The 24087-nt window shown below is 44.6% G+C and overlaps 1 protein-coding gene across 1 annotated transcript; it reads left to right on the forward strand.

Moving 5' to 3' along the window:
- Positions 1-15080: 15080 nt before the first annotated feature.
- Positions 15081-19799, forward strand: PRF1 (perforin 1). The gene is made up of 3 exons (XM_059053261.2): positions 15081-15223; positions 16685-17227; positions 18172-19799. Exons 2-3 carry the CDS (start codon positions 16689-16691, stop codon positions 19298-19300), a joined length of 1668 nt encoding a protein of 555 aa, XP_058909244.1. The 5' UTR covers positions 15081-15223; positions 16685-16688; the 3' UTR covers positions 19301-19799.
- Positions 19800-24087: the final 4288 nt, after the last annotated feature.

Raw genomic sequence — 24087 nt, forward strand, 5'->3', positions numbered from 1 at the left:
TCTTGGAACAAAGGTTTGAGGTTTCTGGAACTCAACCCATGGAACCCACCCCAGCTCCCTGGGCTGGGGAGAAATCCGAGGATCATCAGCCTTTGGGTGGCAATGGAAGCCACAGGAGAGGGTAAGCTGACTCCAAGGCCAGTGCATGCAGACAGAATAGAAGCTTGATGGTGGAAATAAAACACTCCTAGTAACTGGAGGTCTTGCCCCTTGAGAATGACCTTTGTAAGGTTCTTATATGTGGCATAAGATAGAGGTATATCAGTGAAATAAAACTGAGGACCCAGAAATAAATGCATGCTTTTTATTTTTTTTATTTTTTTGGCCACGCTCTGCGGCATGCAGGATCTTAGTTCCCTGATCTGGGATTGATCACAGATCTTCCACACCCTCATCAGTGAAAGCCCAGAGTCCTACCCACAGGACTGCCAGGGAATTCCCTAAACACATGCTTTTATAGCCAATTGATTTTCAACAAGTGTGGCAAGACCATTCAGTGGGGAAAAATTAGTCTTTTCAACAAATGGTCTGGGAATACATACTTGCTATACATACAGGAAAAAAAAATGAAGTTGGACCTTCACTTCACATCATATATAAAATTAACTCAAAATGGATCAAAGAATGTTAACGAAATTTACTGTGGTAATCATTTCACAACATAGGTAAGTCAAATCATGCTGTACATACACCTTAAACTTACAAAATATGTCAGTTATTTCTCAATAACATTGAAAGGAAAAAATAATAGCAAGCAGGAATTCTATTTATTCCACCATTACAACTTCATTCAGACTGTACTCTGTATGCTTTAGGAGTAGATTTTTCCATATCCATACTGACGTCTTCTCATGATAATGTTTATCATTGATAGCAGTTGTATTTTTTCTTTCTAATATTGGAGATTTTCTTAGGATATTTTTAAAAATTAATTTATCACCTGAAAAAAAAAAGTGGATCAAAGACCTAAAGCTAAAATCTAATATTACAAAACTCGTAGAAAAAAATATAGGTATGAATCCTCATGGATTAGGCAATCCTGCCTTGTGTTAGGCTATTATTTCTTAGATTTGACACCAAAAACTTAAGCTACAAAAGAAAAAAATAAATAAACTGAAATTTATCAAAATTAAAAACTTTTGTGCTTCAAAGAACACTATCAAGAAAGTGAAAAAGACAACCCACAGAGCAGGGGTAAATTTTTGCTAATCATATATCTGAAAAGGGTCTAGTATCCAGAATATATAAAAGAAATATACAACTCAACAATAAGACAAATAACTCATTTTTAAAATGGGCAAAGTATCTGAATAGACATTACTCCACAGAAGATATACAAAATGACCAATAAACACATGAAAAGACATTCAACATCATTAGTCCTTAGGGAAATGCAAATCAGAACCACAATGAGATGCCACTTCCCATGTGCAGATAGCAATTTCTCAAAAAGTTAAACCTAGAGTCACCATGTGACCCAGCAATTCCACTCCTAGGTATATACCTCAAAGAAATGAAAACGTATGTCCACGCAAAAACTTGTGTATGAATACTTATAGCCCCGTTGTGCATAATAGTCAAAAAGTGGAAACAACCCATTACCTGATAATTGGTAAACAAAATGTGGTATAACTATACAATGGAATGTTATTCAGAGATGAAAAGAATAGAGTACTGATAAATGCTACAACATGGATAAATTTTGAAAGCCTTATGCTAAGTGAAGGCATCCAGACATACAAGACCACATATACATATCATATGATTTCACGTATATGAAATTTCCAGAATAGGCAAAGCCATAGAGAGAGAAAGTGGATTAGTTGCTGGATATGGGCTTCTTTTGGGGGTAAGGAAAATGTTCTGGAACTGATAGTGGTAATAGTTGCACTACACTATGCATGTACTTAATGCCACTAAATTTTACACTTGAAAGGGGTGACTTTTATGGTACACAAATCTTAATTTTAAAAAGGAAAAGCATTTATTTTTAGGTATGGGCTTATTCCAATTTTTTATTTCTTTCCATGTTAGTTTTGGTAAGCTATAGTTTTAAGAAAATATTGATTTTACCTAAATTGTCAAATTTATTGGCATGAAATTGTTCATAATATCTTATGATCTTTTTTTTTTTTTTTTTTTTTTTTGCAGTAAGCGGGCCTCTCACTGTTGTGGCCTCTCCCGTTGCGGAGCACAGGCTCCGGACGCGCAGGCTCAGCGGCCATGGCTCACGGGCCCAGCCGCTCCACGGCATGTGGGATCTTCCTGGACCGGGGCACGAACCCACGTCCCCTGCATCGGCAGGCAGATTCTCAACCACTGCGCCACCAGGGAAGCCCTCTTATGATCTTTTTAATGTTTGTAGGCTCTGTACTGATATCACCTTTTTCATTCCTGATCTTTTCAATTTGTGCCTTCTCTCTTTTTTTCTATATGTCTTGCTAAAGGTTAATAAATTTTGTCATTTTAAAAAAACAACTATGGCTATTGATTTTTCTTTATGGTATATCTGCTTTCTGTTTCATTAATTTCTTCTCTTTATTATTTCCTTCCTACACTGTTTGGATTTAATCTGTTGCCCTTTTTTGCATCTTGAGATAGATACTTTAATTATTGATAGTAAATCTTTCTCCTTTTCTAATATATGCATTTATGACTACAAATTTCCCTCGAAGCTTGACTTTGTCACATCCCACATATTTTAGCATGTTATATTTTTACTATCATCCAGTTCAAAGTATTTTCTAATTTGTTCTTTGTCTTAGGGTCATATTGAAAGATACTGGCTGATTTCCAAACATCTTGGGATTTTCTTTTGTTTTTTGTTCTTGTTATTGATTTCTAGTTAAATCCATTAGATAACAGAGCATTCTCTGTAAACTTTCAATCCATTGAAATTGATTCCACTTTTGAGACTTATTTTATGGCCCACTAGATAAACAATTTAGAGAAATGTTCAATGTGCCCTTAAAAGAAGACGTATTTCTTCAGTACATGGGTGCAGTGTTCTATGTATGTTAATTGGGTTAAGGTTACCAACTGTGTTGTTCAAATCTTTTATATCTTTACTGATTTTATTGCTGTCTACTTATTTAATCAGTTACAGAGAGAAGTAAATTAAAGTCTTTCATTATGATTGTGTATTTACTCTGTTCCGTTGCTTGAATTTTCTTCCTTAGGTTCTCTTTTATATACAGGCTGGATCTTCTCTTCCATACCTATCATTTTCTCTCATATCTTTTCTCCCCCCATTCTCCAGTTTATTTTTATTTCTTTTTCCTTCTTTTCATCTTCTATTTCTCTTATGATATTATTTGTGTTATTTATTCACTCTGGTATTCACTCTAGTTTTCATTTCTGAGATGGTTTTTCTTTTTAGAAAAGAAAAATAGTTTCTCCTTACTAAATTCTATGTGAACTCTTTTCAAGTCTTCCTTTTGTCTAATTATCTCATTTATGAATTTTTATGATCCTGTGTTATGTTTTAATTTCATACCTCCTGTCATTTCTTAAAAAAATTCTTTTACCTCATTTTGAAATATTAAAGTAAAAATGTCATTTGTTTTGTAGGCATGCCTTTCTAGAGAACCTCATTGTCTGATGACCTGTTTATGCTCATTAGTCCCTTTTCTTATTAGAACCCTGAGTGGGGCTGGGTTCCTTCCCTCAACTCTTTTCTGTTGCCCGTGTTTAAGTGAGGTAGGTTTCCCTGTACTCCTGAATGGGAAGAATGGGCAGATTTCTTGGCCAAGATTCATGACTCTAGGGCTCCCCCTTCTGTTGTACTGGAAAATGGCTTTAAAATGTGGCTTCGGAGGAGTTTGAGAACTGCTTCCTGTTACACTCCACTACTTTTATCTAGATCTTCTCTTTACTTGGTTCCTCACTGTCCTGTTTGGTTTGGATTCCACTCCCAGCCATTTCTCCTCAGTGTAGGGCTTTGTCCTAAAAGGGATATTTGGCTGGCAAGTTTCAACGTTTCATCGGGAGATTTCATGTGCTATTGGGAGGATTAATTTACATCATAATTTTAAAGCACTTCTCAAGGTGCCTGGCAGATAGTGTTAAATATGGGATATTTACAATAATTATAATCATTAATACCTACCCATTTTCCTACATACTAGTCCTACTCATAAACACAAGCTATTTCCTTGATGTGAGTCTCTCTTTCCTGCCTCCATGCCATTGCTCCTGCTATTCCACCCCCTGAAAGCCATGTCTGCCACCTACCAATGCGCCATGTCTGTCACCACATCTGCCACCCACCAATCCTTCAAGAGCGTCTGAGTCTTGTGACATCAGAGGGTTAACTGAACCTAAAACCACTACTCTGGACCACTGAAGCTCCTCATTTCTAAGCCACATATCCCAAACCCCCTTTAAAATTTTATGCCGATGACTTACCTTTTATTTAGATCTTTTACTCTGTGCTAATCCCTGTACGTACATCACCTTTTAATCTCCACAGCAATACTTTGAGTTATAGGCATAGTTGGATAGGTACAATTACTGACCTTATTTTACATATGAGGACATTGAGGCTTAAAGAGAGTAGATACTTATCCAAGGTTGATGTTAGTTGGGATACAGCAGTGATTTTGACCAGGCAGTCTGGCTCCCAAGACTATAATCTCAACCACGGTGCTAAAACTTCTCCGGACTGTAGTCCCCATTAAAGATAGAATCCTATCTTGTGTGGCTCTGTAATCATCAGCACCTAGCATATAGTAGGTGGTCAGTAAAGACTTCATCGGTGAGTTACAATAGATGAATGTGCACAGTACTTTGTGCTGGTCACATGCATAAGGCTTCAGGGTTTTAAGACAAAACTTTTCTAGCTGAAAGGCACATGGAAAAGTCTCAGACACTGCTCAATTTCTTCCAAAGAGCCATTAGTCAGACTCTTACTCAGAACTTCTTTTTTTTTTTTTTTCCATTCAGCTTTAAGCTCAGGGAGACGTTTGTATTTTCACAAGCCCTTGGCCACTAGTAACCCATTACAAAACTCCCAGGCATGGTCAAGCATGGCCCTCAAGACATTCACAAAACCCACACCAATTTTCTAAACTCTATAATCTGAGGCCACCACTCTCACAGAAAAATCCCAGACCTACTGTTCTTTAATAGAAATATCAGAAAATTGGGAGCTCACTGATCAGTTAGAAATACAATTTTTCCAGACGTTGGAATTTCACTTGGATGTGGACTTACTAGGCAGCTGTATGTGAGCTGGGCTCCTGAGAAAGACCCAGCCTTGAGCCAGAAAACCTGGGTTTGGTCCCTGCTCTGTCACTTGTTGGCTGTGTAATGCTGGGCAAGTACTTCTTGCTGGGTCTCAGTCTTTCATTAAATAAAATAATTAGGAATAACAACATTCTGCTTATGTCACAACATTGTTAGGGGTACATTCAATAATGTATGTGACAGTCTTTGTAAACTGTAAAGTCCATGCTATACAAAATCAAAAGAGTGAGCCATGGGAGCCAACTGGGAAGGCTGGGCTGCCATGTTTAAACAGCCATGAAGGGACCATTGAAGCAAATGAGTGAGCCAAGAAGGCACCTAGTGAAAAGTGTAGAACAGAGCAGAGAAAGAAGAGGAGATGAAAGACTGCAAAGTCTGAAAGAGAAATACAGAAAGGACAAGAGAGAGGGAGGAGCCTGATGTCTTTGTAGTTCCAGCATTCTGAAAGATTCCCACAGTAATATATCCTTACAGCAACCCTCATTATCTCTATTGATTTAAAAAAAAAAAGCAGGAGATTCTACTTCTACTACTCATTTCTATGATATACACATTAGCATTCTGTTTTATTAATAGAGACTTCTCAGTAGATATTAATGTGGTGGGGTGAACCTCAAAGCAAGGGTGTTACAAATGCCCTCTCAGTGCTGTCCAAGTTGGGTTGATTTCACATGAAAATGTCAGCATCCACCATGCTTAGATCTCTTTGTTAAAACAGGAAAAAGTTTCCATTAATTTAACGGTGTATGAATTCACTAGTGGTTGCTATACTTATCAGAGGCTTTTGAATCTTTTGGAATAAAATAGAAAAAATAGAATAAAATAGTCTAGCACATAGTAGGTGCTATTTTATTTGAATAATAGGAATATTTGAATAAATATGAATAAAACATTTATTGAATGAATAATATTTGTGAGATCAAATACTATAGAATAATTATCCTTAAAAATCTCCCCTGCTGCAAAACACCTAGAAAGGTCAAATTAAATATAGTGACATGTATCAGAAAACATAGATGAGATTAAAATAAGTAAGAGAAATTCCAAGGAGCCAAAACCAAAGAAGTAATAACTAGGGAGAAAAGCAGGCAGACCAGCCATGGATGCCCTGAGGGCATGTGCCTATCCAAGAAAACCAGAGCCCAAGTTATAACGACCAGAGGAGTAAAAAGCAATCATGTCTTAGGGATGGAGGTGGGGTAGGGGAAATGAAGCTGAGATCATCCCACATAAAACCTAAATAAATGCTCAAAGGGCTAATAATGTCAATGAAAGGGGAGACTAGAAAAAGAAAGTATTTACTGGGAAAGGGAGTCAAGAAAGATACTTGTTTGTCTCACTCTCAAATCTGAGTGAAAGGACAAAATCTCTCCTAAAACATCATAACCACAGACCTACCCCTCCCCCTTCATTTGAGGTTCAAATTTATACCACATGTATGTGTTAGCATGTGCCAAGCCAAAAAATTAATACAAATAGATGGGTTGGTAAAACTGGGAGGTACCTCATAAAACCAAAGCAAACCTACTTTGGAGGAATTTCTCAACCCAGGCTTTGTGGGATTCCCACAGATAAAGACAATCAAGCATGAGATCACAATCTAAACTTACAAGCAAAACGCTCAAGGATACAAGCCACTAAGAGGGGAGAGTCAGCTGATATAACAACATAAAGGATTTGATACACCAAGGGTTACAGGTATTGGCATGACTAGACATAAAATTTTAAATGAGTATGTTTGAATGTTTTTAAACTTTTTTTTTTTTTTTTTTTTTTTTTGCGGTATGCGGGCCTCTCACCGTTGTGGCCTCTCCCGTTGCGGAGCACAGGCTCCGGACGCGCAGGCCCAGCGGCCATGGCTCACGGGCTTAGTTGCTCCGCGGCATGTGGGATCTTCCCGGACCGGGGCACGAACCCGTGTCTCCTGCATCGGCAGGCGGACTCTCAACCACTGCGCCACCAGGGAAGCCCTAAACTTTTTTAAAGGAATAGAAAACATAATCACAAAAGTTGGAACAGAATGAAACAGAGTTTATAAGTAAATAATAAATCACTGAAAGTAAAAATGAACTAAACAAAAATCTGGAAGTTTGACCACATACTCCATAGATAAGCCTAAGGAAAACAGGTCCACTCATGCATTGCTGTAGGAGTGAAAAACGATGCCAGCCCTATGGAGGGTATATATATGTATACATGTACATATGTATATATACTCTATATGTATATGTGTAACATATGTATATATGTATGTATGTGTGTATGCATGTGTGCATGTATACATGTAGTTTATAACAAAATTGAACATATATAAGGTTCTGACCCAGCAATTCAACCTCTGGAAATTTATACACAGATACACCTGCACATATCCAAAATAAGATATGTACAAGGTTATTCACTGCAGCATTGTTTGTAACGGAAAAAGACTGTAAACAACTCAAATGTCCATCAGTAGGAGGCTGGCCAAATAAGTTATTGTTCATCCATATAATAAAATACTATGCAAATGTTTAAAAATAAAAGAATGAGGAAACTATGTGCTGATATGTAAATATCTCCAAACTATTCTATTTAATTACAAAATCAAAGTACAAAGCAAGATGTATAACATGCTTCCTTTTGTGTGAGAAAGGGAGAAAATACGAAAACATTTCTACTAGTATTTGCTTGTATCAGTGTGAAAAAATTCTGAGAAGACACCAAAGAAACTAAAAAAGAGAAAAAAGAAAAGGAAAAAGGTGGCACCTGTGGAGGTAAGTTAGAGGGGGGGCAGGTGGGTAAAGGGGCAGGAAGGAGTTTAATCACTATATATCTTTTTATATTGTTTTGATTTTTGCATCTTGGTAAATGTATTACCTAATTTAAAAACTCAATGGATGGATTAAATAGCACATTAGACAAAGCTAAAGCAAGAATCAGTGAACTGAAACAAAGAACTAGAGAAAAATAATGAGAACACAGTACAGAGAGACAAAAAGTAGACAAGAAAGAGTATAACAGACCAGGAAGAGAAAGTGAGAAGGCCTATTATATTGTTAATTGCAAAAGTCAAAAATAGAGAGAATGAAGGAGATGGAATATATGAAGGGATAACGGCCAAGATGTTTTCATCATTTTCCAGAATGATGAAAGATGTGAATCCTCAGGTACAGGAAGAACAAATTCCAAAGAAGATAAATTAAAAGTAATTCATATCTGGATACATACTTTGTTGTACAATTTCAGAAAATCAAAAATGAAAAGATCTTAAAAACAGTGCCTCCCCCAACCCCAAAACACAAATTCTCTATAAAAGTAATGACAATTAAACAACAGCAACAATGGAAGCCAGAAACAGTGAAGTAACTTCAAAGTATTGAGAGATGTCAACCAGCAATAACTTCAAAGTGTCAGTCAGCTGAAATTATGATTCAAAAACAAAGGTGCAACAAAGACATTTCAGGCAAACAGAAACTGAGAGTGTGTGCCACCAGAGACACCCACTGATGCCCTTTTAATGTGTGCACTTTAAGAAAAAGGAGAATTATCCCCAAAGGAAGCCCAGAGAATAATGAGAAAAGGAATTGGTAAATGTGTAGGTAAATATAAACAAACGTTGACTGTATCAAGTAATAGTACCAATGAATAATTTAGTAGAGGAAAAGTAAGCTAGAACTAAAATACCAGTAAAAATAACCCTCAGAAAGAGAAAGGGTAATTTCAGATAACAGCATACTAAGTATCCCTGGAAAGGAGAATAACAGTAAAGAATGTTAGATCTTGAGAAGAATGCATGTTAGCATTTTTATGGGTAACCACTAAAGAATCAGGAAGATTCTAAGATCTAAGCCATGAGAGGGAAAAGAATGTACTTTTTAACAAGTTTAGTCAATCTATCATAAAAGAAGGCAGGAAAGGAGTGCAGAAAGGGAAGCAAAGAAGAAGAAGGACAATGAAAAAACATAACACATGATGGCAGAAATAAACTCTAACAGAACAATAATGACAATAAGTGTAAATGGACTTAATGCAGTTATGTAGTTACTCAGATTGGATGACAAAACAAAATCTAATTATGTTTAACAGAGACCCACTTAAAACATAAGAACACAGGGAGTTTGAAAGTAAGATAGATCTCCATAGTGAGTACTAATCAAAAGAAAGTCAGTACAGTTAAAAATGATTAAGATAGTAAATTTTATGTTATGTGTAATCTACCACAGTCTAAAATAGCAATAGTAAAAAAAGTTGGGATAGCTCTATTAATATGAGACAAAATTGATACTGTGGCTAAAAACATTACTTGGAATTAAAATGGTCACTAAACAAGGAGTTCAATTCACCAAGAAGGCAAAATGATACTACCTTGTTTCATAAAACAGCCTCAAAGCCTAAAGCAAAAGTTGACAGAACTCTAGCTGCAGGGAGAAATCTACAGATGTTGGATGTCTTCACAGTGGGAGATTTTAATGACTATCTCAGTAATTAGTATATTGACAAACCATAGATTTGAACATAGAACCCTGAAACAAAAAATTAGCAAACAGATATTCTTCTCAAATACATAGGAACATTTACAAAAACTTGACATTTAGTAGACCACAGAGAAAATTTCAACAACCATCAAAGAATGGCTGTCATATAGGCAACATGTTCTGACTACAATGCAACTATGTTAGAAATCAATAACCAAAAGATAGTATTTAAAACTCCATTTTCGGACTTCCATGGTGGCGCAGTGGTTAAGAATCTGCCTGCCAATGCAGGGGACACGGGTTCGAGCCCTGGTCTGGGAAGATCCCACATGCCGCAGAGCAACTAAGCCCGTGCACTACAACTACTGAAGCCTACGTGCATGGAGCCCATGCTCTGCAACAAGAGAAGCCACCACAATGAGAAGCCCGCGCACTGCAACAAAGAGTAGCCCCTGCTCATGGCAACTAGAAAGCCCGCGTGCAGCAACAAAGACCCAACACAGCCAAAAATTAAATAAATAAATAAATAAATAAAACTCCATTTTCTTCAAAATGTAAAAAGCACACTTAAAAAAATAACTCACAGGTCAAAGAAAAATCATAAGGAAATTTAGAAAATATGAAGAAACTAGGCAATAATGAAAATACTTCATACCAAAACTTTAGAGGTGCAGTTAGAAAGATTGTTAGAGAAATGGAGAAGCTTAAATGCTTACTTTAAAAAAGAAGAAAGTCTAATCCAGTAATTCCACTTCTGGGTATTTGTCCAAAGAAAACAAAAACACTAACTTGAAAAGGTATCTGCACCTGTTGCAGCATTATTTACAAGAGCCAAGATACAGAAGCAACCTAAGTGTCCATTGATGAATGAATGGATAAAGAAAATTAAGAAAGTTATAGATAGATGATAGATAGATATGCAAACATATATATTTATAATTATTATTCAGCCATAAAGAAGAAGGAAATCTTGCCATTTGCAACAGCATGGATGGACCTTAAGGATGTTATGGTAAGTGAAATAAGTCAGAGAAAGACAAATACCATATGATCTTATTTATATGTGGACTCTTCTCTTTAAAAGCCAAACTCATAAATACAGAGAACAAATTGGCAAGGGTTGGGGGGTCAGTGAGATGGGTGAAGGAGACCAAAAGGTACAAACTTCCAGCCACAAATAAGTCATGGGGATGTAATCTACAGCATGGTGACTACAGTTAATCATACTGAATAGCATATTTGAAAGCTGTTAAGAGAATAGATCTTTAAAGTTCTCATCACAGGTAAAAAAAAAAAAACATTTTGTAACCAAGTAAGGTGATGGATATTAACTAGACTTTTTGTAGTAATAATTTCAGAATATATACAAACATCAAATTGTTATGTTGTACACCAGAAACTAATAATAATGTTATACGTCAGTTATACATCAGTTCAAAAAAGAAGAGTGAAAGTTAATGAACTAAGGATTCATCTCAAGACATTAGAAAAAGAACAACAGAAGGAGCCCAAAGAATACAGGAAAAAGGAAGGAAATAAAAATATAAGAATGAAATGAACAAAATGGAAAATAATGATACAATAGAGAGGATGAATAAAGCCAAGAGCAGATTCTTTGAGAAAAGTAACAAAAATACATAAAAATCTTTAACAAGAATGATCTGGAAAAAAAGAGAAAAACCATAATAAAAATTATAATCTAAAAAAGGGGTATCACTACTGATTAAGAAAAAAATAACTTTTAAGAGAAAGAGAGACTGTTGTAAATAACTTCATGCCCACAAGTGTGAAATTTTACAGACAAGAAGGTTTCCTAGAAAAATGAAACTTGCCAAAACCAATACCAGAAAAAAAGCTGAAGAACCTGAACAGAGCTATTGAAGACATGGACCCTGCAGTTACAAATCTACCCAACTACAAAAGCTGAGCCTTCTACAAACTCTGCCATAGCATGGAGAAAGTGGAAAAACTCTTCAACTTATTTCATGAGACTGTAGGTGACAACTCGAGAATAACTATGGATAACTCATTTGAGGGGTGAGGAAGAATCCCAAAGTTTCACAAATCTGTAAAGAAAAGGGAACAAAGAATGATCACAGGATGAAAGGAACAACGCCTGGGACTGCATTTTGGATCTCTAAAATATGCACCGTAAGTACAGTCTAAACACTGGATTTGTTAAAGGACCTCTTTCCTTTCATTACAGTTCGTGTTAACAGTAGGTATAGTTTGTATAATTAGATGTCCTCAGGATCAGTATCTTTCTCATGTATTCTGTGTAGAGTATCCATGGAGCTTTTCTGTCAAGAGTAAACATTTTGTAACCTAAAAAATATATCTATCAAATCTATATCCACGTGCATAAGAATGAAGGTGGACCCCTTTCCATACACAATATAAACACCAAGTAGATCACAGGCCTACATGTAAGACCTATCTATAAGACTCTTAGGAGGAAACATAGGGTTTTTCATAACCTTGGGTTAAGCAAAGACTTTTAGATATGACACTAAAAGTATAACCAACAAAAGAAAAAAATACATAAATTGGGCTTCGTCAAAATTAACATCATTCATGCTTCGAAGGACGCCATCAAGTGAGTGAAAAAACAACTCAGAGAATAGGAGAAAACATTTGCAAATCATATACCTGATAAGGGTCTAGAATCTGAAATAAAGAACTATTATAAATCAATAATAAGAAGACAAATAACCCAATTCAAAAATGGGCAAAGGACTCAAATAGACATTGCTCCAAAAAAGATATACAAGTGACCAATAAGCAAATGAAAAGATGCTCAACATCAAATCAAAACCACAATGAGACAACACTTCACACACATAAGAATGGCTATAATCAAAAAGTCAGATAATAACAAGGATGTGAAGAAGCTGGAACCCTCATACACTGCCGGTGGGAATGTAAAACGATGCAGCCACGTAGGAAAACAGTTCCTAAAGAGTTACTGTAGACCCACCAATTCCACTCCTACATATAAGTCCAAGAGAAATGAAAACATATGTACACACAAAGAACTTGTACACAAATGTTCATAGCAGCATTATTCACAATAGCCAGAAAGTGAAAACAACCAAAATGTCCATCAACTGATAAATGGATAAACAAATGTGGTATGTCCATACAATGGAATATTATTCAGCCATAGAAGGAATACAGTATTGAGACATACTACAGCTTGGATGAACCTTGAAAACATTATGTTACATGGAATAAGCCAGATACAAAAAGCCACATCTTATATGATTCAATTAACAGGAAAATCCATAGAGACTGAAAGTAGATTGGTGTCGGGGGAAGGAGCAGTGACTGCTAACGGGTACATGGTTTCTTTGGGGGAGTGATGAAAACGTTCTAAAATTGATTGTGGTGATGGTTGCACAACTCTGTGAATATACTAAAACCCACTGAACTGTACACTTTAAATGGGTGAATTGTATGGTATGTGAATTATATTTCAACAAAGTTGTTAATAATAAACCGTATAGATGGTGTCTGAAAATTGCATCTTATGTCTCTGTGGAAAAACTGTGATTAAAACACATTTCAAGTGCTAAGTTTCAGTAGGAGAGGACAGCTGTCATCAGCTACATAGGCCAAAATCAGTAGTTGTAAACTTCAACGTCATCACTGCTCTTTCATGGACCACCACCCAAAAGCATCTCTTGGACATTTGCCACTTCATATGCCGAGTGAAAACTGCTAAATGCACATTTCAAGGCCTCCCTGGTGGCGCAGTGGTTGAGAGTCCGCCTGCCGATGCGGGGGATGCGGGTTTGTGCCCTGGTCCGGGAAGATCCCACATGCCGCGGAGCGGCTGGGACCGTGAGCCATGGCGGCTGGGCCTGTGCATCCGGAGCCTGTACTCCGCAACGGGAGAGGCCACAACGGTGAGAGGCCCGCGTACCACAAAAAAATAATAATAATAATAAATAAATAAATGCACATTTCAGCATTAGGATCCTTAGAAATTCAAAGTCCTCCCTCTGATTTTATAGGTGAGGAAACGAACCTAGAAAGGGGTTAAAACTCTACTGCCAAGAGTCACAAAGCAAGTTTGCATCGAAGCTGGGATTAGAACCTGTCTCCCCTACCTCACCTTTCTCTTCCTACAGATTTTCTGCGGGGTTCCACGCCCCTCAAACTGGTCTTCTGAGCACGGTCAAAACTAAACTCCTCACAGCCTGGATTTCTGACTTAGGCCGCGGGCAGGAGCTAGAAGGGGGTCAGGAGGCCGCAAATTCTAGGACAGGGAGGGGGACATTATGGGGAGGAGATGGGGCTGGCTTTCGAGAAGACAGTTTAAACCCCAGTTCTCGTAAGAGCAGGGGACACAGTGGGGGACATAAACTCAAGGGATGAGCCATCCCCTGGTGTCACATGTGGTCTGGGGCCTGTGGCTATTTTTTCCTGTCACTAACGCGGTTAGAGGGTGAACTCTCACAAGAACGGTTCCCCACTTACCCAGCTATCTCCACCTCAGACCAGTATGACTCTGCCCCCCCCCAGAAGTTGCCCTGTGAGCCACTCAACCCATGGAAACCTCATGTAAGACAAAGGTTGGAGAAGGCCCCAGGCCTCTGGCCTCACCCAAGTCTCTCTTCCCAGCAGTGTCGCACAGCTGCCCGCCCACCTGCACTATGGGTGCAATCACAAACCAGGCCTAGGGAAGAGCAGGAGACCCTGTCCTGACGTATGCGTTTGGGGCCCAGAACCTGGCCTGGGCTGGGGTGCAGGTGTGGGCAGGAAGTGGGCAAACAGATATGAACAACATTTATTTTCTCCCCACTGCCCTGGGAGGAGGGAACGGTCACATGCTTTAACACTCACAGAGGGCCAGGCACTGTTCTAAGCGCTTCACACGTAGAAACTCCCCAATTCTTCACAACCCATGGGGTCTGCACTAATATCATCCCCAGTTTGAGATGAGGAAACTGAGGCACAGAGAGGCTAAAGAAGCTGATCAAGCCACACGGTTAGTGCGTACCCGAGCTGGCCCAAGCCCAGGCGGACTGGCTCCCGAGAGCTCCTACTCGGTACTGCCTCTGACAGCCCACACATGTGATGCTGCAGGGAGAAGCAGGGAAGCTGTCGCTGCTGGCCTGTCATCAACACCAGAGCTGAATCTCGAAGCTCTCAGACCCCTGTGTTCTTGCTTCACCCCCTAAACCTCACCTGTTTGCCCCGGGTTCCCATGCCCCAGGCAACTCTGCTTGGCAGATGAGCCTCTGGCCCTCTCAGCTTGCTTCATGAAGGCTGTCAGCAGGCCGGATGAGGAGGTGAGGGTAGGGTGGGTGCTGGTGGGCGGGGGAGAGGGAAGGGGACCCATGACTAGAGCTGGGGGGCGGGGCAGGAAGCAGAAGTGACATGAACTGTGGCCTGCGTGATGAGCTGTGAGGAGATGTGAACTGCGGCCTGGGGGGCTGCACCACCATTTCAGGAGCCTCCTGTGGGGAGAGAGGGTGTCTCTCTCGTAGGAGCATCTCAACACAGGACTGCAGGTAGGGAGGAAGCAGGGGGTCAGGGAGGCTGGGAGCCTCTGAGTGGGGACAGAGGGGCACAAGAGTAGGGCTGCTCTGTCTGGGGAAGAGCCTGATGGGGCAGGAAGTGCTGTAACCCATAAGGCAAGAGACCTGGGTCCAGACTGTGCTCTGTCACTAACTCGCTGGGCAGCCTCATGCCCACCTGGGCTTCAGTTTTCTCTTATACAAAATGAAGAGGTTAGAGTACACAGTTTTTAAGGCCCCTTCAAATGCTGACAGTTAAAACTAAGAAAGCTGGAAACAGGCTCCCTGGGAAATAATATGACAAGGGTCAGGATGTAGAGTAAGTTCTTTAGATTAAGATTATGAACTATGCTGGCTGCCTAAGCAAGATGATCAGAGGGCCTTCAAAAGACTCCCCTTCTCCTATTTACCTCCCCGGGGCCTGCCATTTTGTCTAGAATTCCACCATTCAAGCCACTCCTTTAGGTAAGGCACAAAAGGTTCCAGCTGGAATACAGGGGAAGTTCCTGCTCTCCGTAATCCCCCGGGCCTCAGACAAGGTGCTGTCCCTGGCAGGTGCCAGAGTGGACAGGCCTCTGAGGAGCTCAGTCTGGATGGGGTAGAGAGAGGAGATTCCAGATCATAAGGAGGCCCAGTGAAGCTCCAGAGCCACCTCAAAGTGAGGAAGAACCTTTCAGCTAAGCATTGTCCAATAGTCGGCAATAGGCAGCTTGCAGACATGGCCAGAATCCCGAAGAGCGTTGGAAGGGAATGCCAAAGAGGAGACAAGCATCAGGAGGAGAGCAAACCGAATGGCCCCTCCCCACACAGGATCTAGGGGCAGAGGCGCATAGGCAGCTTTTATTCTAGAATTCAGGCTGATGTTCTTCCATGAGCTCAGAGGGAGGGCCCCAAAGGGGAAATGGGGAGAATGAGGGTGATGCCCAACCTTATTTCTTTTCCAATTCTGTTAAGGGCTTAATGGGGGTAGGGGGAGATAATGAGAGAGGTGAGGTGAGGAAAGAAAGCATGGCTTGTTCTTGGGTCCACAATAATACCTCTCCAGAATCCAGGCTTCCCTAGAGTTCCCAGATTCCCCAGTTTCCTCCCCAAATCTTCTACAGCTACTCTCCGTCCCCTCCTCTGCACTCAGAGCCCCCTCCCCACCAGCAGTAGCTGTGGTCCTGGGGACAAAACCATCCATCTGGATTACCATTTGGCCTTAAATAGTGAAATCCTAGCAAGGGTCTCCTCCTTGCTGTGTGACCTTGGGCAAGTCCACTCCCCTCTTTGGGTCCATCTGTACAATGTACGGGGTGGACCAGGTTTGCGAAGGCCATGCCGGCTCTGACATCCAATGACTTAAGAGAGATCTCATTCCCTCCCCATCCCATACGGCCTGATAAGCTACAGTTGGAGGAGGGGTCGGCCCTCCTCCATGCCCGTGCCCACAGCTTCTGCCCTCTGCCTCCACAGCTCCATGGCCTCCCGAGGGCTCCTCCCTGGCATCCTCCTCCTGCTGCTGCCCGCACCCACCCCTGCCCCCTGCTACACGGCCGCACGCTCTGAGTGCCGGCGCAACCTCAAGTTCGTGCCCGGCTCCTGGCTGGCAGGGGAGGGCGTGGATGTGACCAGTCTCCGGCGCTCAGGCTCCTTCCCGGTGGATACACAGCACTTCCTGCGGCCCGACGGCACCTGTACCCTCTGCCGCAACGCCCTGAAGCAGGGTGCCCTCCAGCGCCTGCCCCTGGCGCTCACCGACTGGCGCGCCCAGGGCTCGGGCTGCAACCGCAAAGTGGTCAAGGGTGAGGGTCGCTCCACCGAGGAGGTGGCTGGGGCAGCGGCCAACAGCATCCGTAACGACTGGCAGGTGGGACTGGACGTGACTCCCAAGCCCAGCAGCAACGTGCGCGTGACCATGGCGGGCTCGCACTCCCGGGCAGCCAACTTCGCGGCCCAGAAGACTCACCAGGACCAGTACCGCTTCAGCCTGGACTCAGTGGAGTGTCGCTTCTACAGGTGAGCGCCGGGGTCAGGGGAGTGGAGGGTGGATGGGGCTTGGAAAAGGCGTGGGAAACTCGGGGTGGTCTGGGAGCCCTGGGATGGCAGCGTGCGGAGTTGGAGGCCGCTTCCGCCAGGAGGAGATGGCAGTCCTGGTTCTCACGTACCTCCTTCCCTGAGGCCCTGATCTGGAAGAAGCCAGGGAGAGAACAGGTGGAGGGCAAGCCAGCAAGGCTATGCTCAGAGCCCCAGGTGGTGCCAGTCTGGTCTACTGAGCACCCAACGGCCACTTCCCTGGGCATTGCTAGCTTCCTGCAGGCAGGAGGCCTGGCTGGGTCCCTCCTATCCCTGGGCCTCTTTCATCCGTTCAAGCACTCTTCATTTCTGCCTTGCCAAGCTCTGTGCTAAAAACTCGGGCTACAGGTTGAACAACAGCAGCCATGCTCTGAGCCCTCAGGGACCTAGTCACCCTAAGAAATACATGGTCTCCATGGGACCCAGAGTCACCCACCCTGACTTCTCTCACGGGAGGCCATGTTTCCCACACAGTGAGACAGGGTACTCCTGCCTGCGTGGCCAGAGTTGCCAGGAGCCCAGGTATACAAGGCCCAACCCAGGGGACAGACAGACAAAGGCCACAGGACTAGGTTCCAAAGCCAGAGAGATACCATCGGTGTGGTACCATCACTTTTAAAATTAGAAAAGAAAAAGAAAAGAAAAAACTTTTTCTGAAAAAGAAAGACAAAAATACCTATACGAAGTACCTAGGTCACCAAGGGGCCACGGGCAGGGTGGGTTTCCCTGCTGGCTTGGTGGTTCAGAGCTTGAGCGTTGGAGCCAGGCCACCTGGGTCCAAGTCCTAGTTCTGCCACTTAATGTGACCTTGGGCAATCTCACAGGAGTTATTTAGGGGAAAACACTACCCACCACTGGGCCCATCTGACGTTCTTCTCTCCCCTCAGTTTCCACCTGGTGCACACTCCCCCACTGCACCCTGAGTTCAAGAAGGCCCTCAAGACCCTGCCCCGCCACTTCAACATCTCCACCGAGCCTGACTACCGGAGGCTCATCTCCAGCTATGGCACCCACTTCATCCGGTCCGTGGAGCTGGGCGGCCGCATCTCGGCCCTCACCGCCCTGCGCACCTGCGAGCTGGCCCTGGAAGGGCTCACGTCCCAGGAGGTTGAGGACTGCCTGGCCGTCGAGGCCGAGGTCAGCATAAGAAGCCACGCCAGTGCCTCGTCGGCATTCAAGGAGTGTGAGGAGAAGAAGAAACATCACAAGATGGGGACTTCCTTCCACCAGGCCTACCGGGAACGCTGTTCTGAGGTCGTTGGCGGCCACCACACGTCCATGCATGACCTGCTGTTCGGGAACCAGGCCGGGCCCGAGCAGTTCTCAGCCTGGGTGGCCTCGTTGCAGGACAGCCCCGGCCTGGTGGACTACACGCTAGAGCCGCTCCACGTGCTCCTGGACAGCCAGGACCCGCGGCGGGAGGCGCTCAGGCAGGCTGTGAGCAAGTATGTGACGGACAGGGCACGCTGGAGGAACTGCAGCCGCCCGTGCCCCCCGGGGCAGCGCAAGAACCCTGAGGACCCGTGCCAGTGCGTGTGCCATGGCTCTGCGGCCACCAACCAGGACTGCTGTCCCAGGAAGAGGGGCCTGGCCCGCCTGGAGGTCATGAACTTCCTGGCAACGGGTCTGTGGGGAGACTGGACCACTGCCACGGACGCCTACCTGAAGGTCTTCTTCGGTGGCCAGGAGCTGAGGACCAACACAGTGCTGAACAACAACCACCCCAGGTGGATGACACGGCTGGACTTCGGGGATGTGATCCTGACCACAGGGGGCCCCCTGAGGGTGCAGGTCTGGGATGCAGACTACGGCTGGGACGATGACCTTCTTGGCACCTGTGACCAGACTCCAAAGTCTGGCTCACACGAGGTGAAGTGCCACCTGAAGCACGGTCACCTGAGATTCTCCTACCATGCTAAGTGCTTGCCTCACCTGGCGGGGGGGACATGCCTGGAGTACGCCCCCCGAGGGCTTCTGGGGGAGCCTCCAGGAAACCGGAGTGGGCCAGTGTGGTGAGAGCAGTGGGCCGAATTGGAGGGGGTCTCACGAAGGGACCCAGAGGGCCTATCTCCATATCCCCATTAGACAGTTGGAAAACTGAGGCTTTCTTTTTTTTGCAGTGAGGTGGCTGAATTTACAGGCCAGCCCTGAGTCACTCTGTCCAAACTACCTTAGCTCTTCGATATTCTCAAGCCCCAGAAATGAGCTGGTGTTGGGCCACGCCCTACAGCCACTGCTACACAGGTCCCAGCTCAGGTCAGGGGCCGGGCAGAAGGCCAGGAGGCTGTTCCCACTAGGCTGACTGGTGTCCTTTGTACCATTCCCTTGCAGCCCCTCTTCTAGCGTGGTGAATTCTTCATCATATTAGATCTAACCCCTTTGGCCCCAGCTGCTCTGTTTGCTCTGTTTTCTTTGCCCACCAAGCATTGCCTCTCAGACAAATCCAGAGCTCTCTTGACCTGTCTCATTGTGTACACAGCCTGACAGAGGACCAATAAATGTGATGTGACAGTGACCATGATGGTGCTGGTTGTGGCAGAGGAGAGGATGGAGACCAAACACAGCCTTGGAGATAAACTTCTACATTAGCAACCCTACCCAACAGAACAGGTGGTAGACCCTAGGGGTAGGCAAATAATGTAAATAAACTATTTTTCCACTTTGGCTGGAAATGGGGGGGACCCCAAATATTTTACTTTCCTCATAACTCTCTGATTCGAGTAACAGCAGCATAAACAGTGATAAATGCCAACGGGCATTCAGTTCTGAGCCGAGAAACGAGAGGAAATGGTGAGGATTCTGGTGAACCGAAGGGCACGTCTTATCCAAGGAGGGGGTGGGGGGATGGGCAGCTCTGCACCAGCCAAACATTCCCAGGCAGGAATGTAAGCCCAGTGCTGCCAGGTTTTCTAATTTCTTCAAGTAACCAGAAATCCCAGCGTGACTTATAAGTGTTGACAATTCATTTCACTTTGTAAAAATAAACCTATATGGGCAAGCATAGCACGAACCAAAGAGGACGTGTATGCAGGCCACGACTGATCCGGAGCAACCAGTTTGGAAACTCTAATTTCAGCAGAACCCATCTGGCAGACTTAACAGCTCTCCCCTGTCCCACAGTTCGAGGAGAGAAGGCAGTGGTTTCAACCAGGTAGTGTCTGAGGGCCTCCTTGGCCCGGCATGCAGGAATCCCCAGAGCCTCAGGTTGTGATATAAAATGAACTGGTCCTTGTTTCATGTGCCTGGGACACAGGCCTCAGAACACAGGCCCATGGGGTGGGCGGCAAGATTCAGGGTAGCCTCCTAGACCTGGTAGGATTTGGCTGTGAAGGGCCGTTGTCAGTGGGGTTCAGAGGTGCTGACAGAGCCCTCCTGACTCTCTTTGAAACTCCCTACAAATTAAGCCCTTTGAGGTCCACGTGGACCCAGAGGCTCAAAAACCCAGCAGTGACATTACACTGACCCTGAATCCCCAAGTTGGGCGGGGGGATTGCCAAGCTCTAGAAGCCTGGTTGAAACCACCGTTCTTACACCTTTCCCTTCACAGCCACATAAACAAACAAGAGCACAAGAGAAATCACGAACTTCATGCTGCCTGCTGCACTCATTGAAAATAAACATGGGTATGGGCTGTACCCTCACGGAAAGCAGGGTCAGGGCAGTCCTGGCTCCGGAAACAACTCTGACAAGAGATGGCAGGCTTGTTCTAGTCCCCACGTGGTCAGTGACCTCCAGCAAGTCCCCCTGAGCCTTGATTTCCCCAAAAAGACAATCTGTGTTTTACTCCCTTCCCAGGACTGTTTGGAAGGGGGCCATGAGCCATTCTAGAAGGTCAGTGCTATGGAAGCAGTCCTGGAAGTCCATCTGGTTAATGCTCCTGGTTTTGCATTTAAGGAAACTGAGGCTCAGAAGAAGGGATTTGACCGTGGTTGCCGAGGTTAGTGGCCGAGCCAGGTCTCCGTGAGTCATGGGCACTCCACTCTGAGCACAGCTCTGGAGAGACCAGTGGGACCCCGACAGGAGGGCCCTTGGGGGAAAGGGGTGGTATTACCGAGGAAAAGAAATGGCTGATGTTGTTGAGGGGCAGCGATGGAGCTCTCAGCCCTAATGAGACATTTTCATGGACATTTCGCTGACATTTTGTCACACTTGGGGCCCCTTGTTTGTTCGGGATGTCCCTTGCTGGGCCTGGTGTCTTCCATCTGCCCTCAGGTCTCAGCCATGCCCTGCTCCGCCCAGCTCTGGCCCGGAGGCTGGCCGATCTGAGCCCACCTGTCAGTGAGCAAGATATGGGAGGAAGGGAGAAGGGGAGAGCACAGTGACAGGCCATGGACTCCCCTGAGTGCCTCTCAGTGAGGCGGCCTAGGGTTGACTGTGTCCCGGTATCACCGCTCCTCTCTGGGACGTCTCTGCATGTCTCTCTCTTTCTGGGTTCCAGCCACAGTTCCCTCCTCTCGTACCTTCAGACCTATAGGGATGGTAACCGCTTCACCACTATTAATCCCGAGTTATTGTACTACCCCTTCCGCTTCTCTACAGCCCCCTACACCTTTGTAAATAGGCCCTTTATAAAAATAAATAAATAACTAAAGAAAAACCCTCCTCAAATTACCATAATTTGAATATGTCATTTGGTCTGTGGTCTAAATGTTTGTGTCTCCCCACAATTCATGTATTGAAATAGTATTACCTCAGGGTGATTGTATTAGGAGGTGGGGCCTTGGGAGGTGATTAGGTCATGAGGGTGGTACCCTCATAATGTAGGTTACTGCCCTTATAAAAGAGGGCCCAGAGAAATCCCTGGTCCCTTCCCCTATGTGAGGACACAGTGAGAAAATGCCTTCTATGAAACAGAAAGCAGGCCCACTGAATCTGCCAGCACTTTGATCTTGGACTTCCAGTCTCTAGAACTGTGAGAAATAAATTTCTGTTGTTTAAAAACCACCCAGTTTGGAGTATTTTGTTATAGCAGCCTGAACAGATTAGGACAGCTTCCAAAAGGGGTACTGATGACACAACACCAATGAGTCTGGTGGGAAGCAGAGCTACCTCCCCTCAGAAGCTGAAAATGCCCTATTCTTGCTTCTCCAACCTCCCCTGCAACTAGGAAAGGACATGTGACTGGATCTGCCAGTCAGATGCCGCTGCCCAGGCACGGGGTCCCTTCAGAAGCTGATGCTGAGACCAGATTAGAGTATAGGTAATTATGTTGGAAGTGACCCTAAGAAGCCCACTAAGGGAGAGAGGAAGTAGGCCAGGGGAGGGAGGGTGACCCATAAAAGGGGCTTTATCCAGCAAGTTACCATATGGGAAACCAGAGCCAATGAAGAGTTATCCCAGCTGGGATGGAGGGGGCTGGGCGTCCATACACCACTTCCCATGCGTCACTGGTTAGGGCTGAATTATTTTCCTACTTATTTCATCCAGACTTGGCTTCTATTTCTGGCAACTAATAACCCTGGTGATGACACCATTCCATCTTTCCCCTTGCTGCTTCAACACCCCCATCCCCCTTCCCAACCATCCTCCCACCCCACTCTGGCGGGCCCTGTCCTTAGAGACACCATTCAATTGCCCCCAGCACTCCCCTCCCCAGGGCATGGAGCACAGAAGGGCAGGGACCTTTCATGGTTTCCATCATTCACCGATGCTTACTGAGACCTTCTATCAACCAGGTCCTGAGGCCAGTGAACAAGCCATGCAGAGCATCTGTCCTCTCGTGGTCTGTGTCTGATGGGGAGATGATGTGGGCCCGGAGGAGATTCGGGGAGCAGGGTAGCACTTAGGCTGCAGGCTGGGTTGGATTGCTTTTTTTTTCCCCTCTCTCTCTCCCCGCCCAAGTGATCTCTTCCAAGACTTCAGGCTGGGGTTGACAACAGACTGGTTTTTGTTTTTTAAGCAGTTGCCACAGCACCTTCATCTCCCTTCAAACACACTTCGTGGTCTCTGAGGTGTGGCCCCCAGCTGCTGTGGTGGCAGCAGCAGTGTCTCTGACATGTGTGAGCAGAGGAGGATCTGCTGGAGGATAGCAGTCTGGGGGTGGGGAGAGCCCGGTGGGAGGTGCAGGGGGCCCCTTGCAGCTTTGATAGGCTGTGAGTCCTCTCTGCAGTGATCTTCATTCCCCCACATCCGTCACCAAGGCCAGCCAGTTCAGCCTCTTCTTCTCACAACCACAGCCTCTCTGGCCCAGGCCATCAACACCTCTTGCTTGGATGAGTCTTCCTGTGGCCTCCTCATGGATCACTAGGCTCCTGTCTCCCCCTCACTGTCCCTCCAACTCACAGCCACAGTGGTGCTGGCAACCCTCCCCGTATCCCCTCAGCCCCGCTCCATGCTGGCCCTCCATCTCTGCCTGAGGGTCCCACGGGGAGGCCAGAAGTGCTGGGGAACAGTGTCCATGCCCGACCCAGCACAGAAGAGCCCTCAACCGATGGCTAATGGGAAGTGGTGTATAAATAGCCCAGCTCCCTCTGCCTGGGGTGGGGGATAACTCTGGGAGGCATATGCTGCAGTGGCTCCCAGAGTTTCCCATCAGGGTTAAGCTCCAGTACCCACGATGGTGACCTGCTTGACCCCAACTGCTCTCTTGGCTGTCTCCCTTCCCTGTCTCAATTCCCCACTTCCCTACTGGTATTATCTGGAATCACCTCCCACATAAAGTACCTGTTTGCAAATGCCTGTCTTAAGGTCTCTCTCTGGGGAAACCAGCTAAGATGCATATCTGATCACATCATTGCCTCGCTTGAAACTCTTCATTGGTTCCTTGTGGCTCTTGGGATACAGTCCAAAGCCCCTAGTGTGAT

This window comes from Kogia breviceps, chromosome 2 (assembly GCF_026419965.1).
Source record: "Kogia breviceps isolate mKogBre1 chromosome 2, mKogBre1 haplotype 1, whole genome shotgun sequence".
Taxonomy (NCBI): Eukaryota; Metazoa; Chordata; class Mammalia; order Artiodactyla; family Physeteridae; genus Kogia; species Kogia breviceps.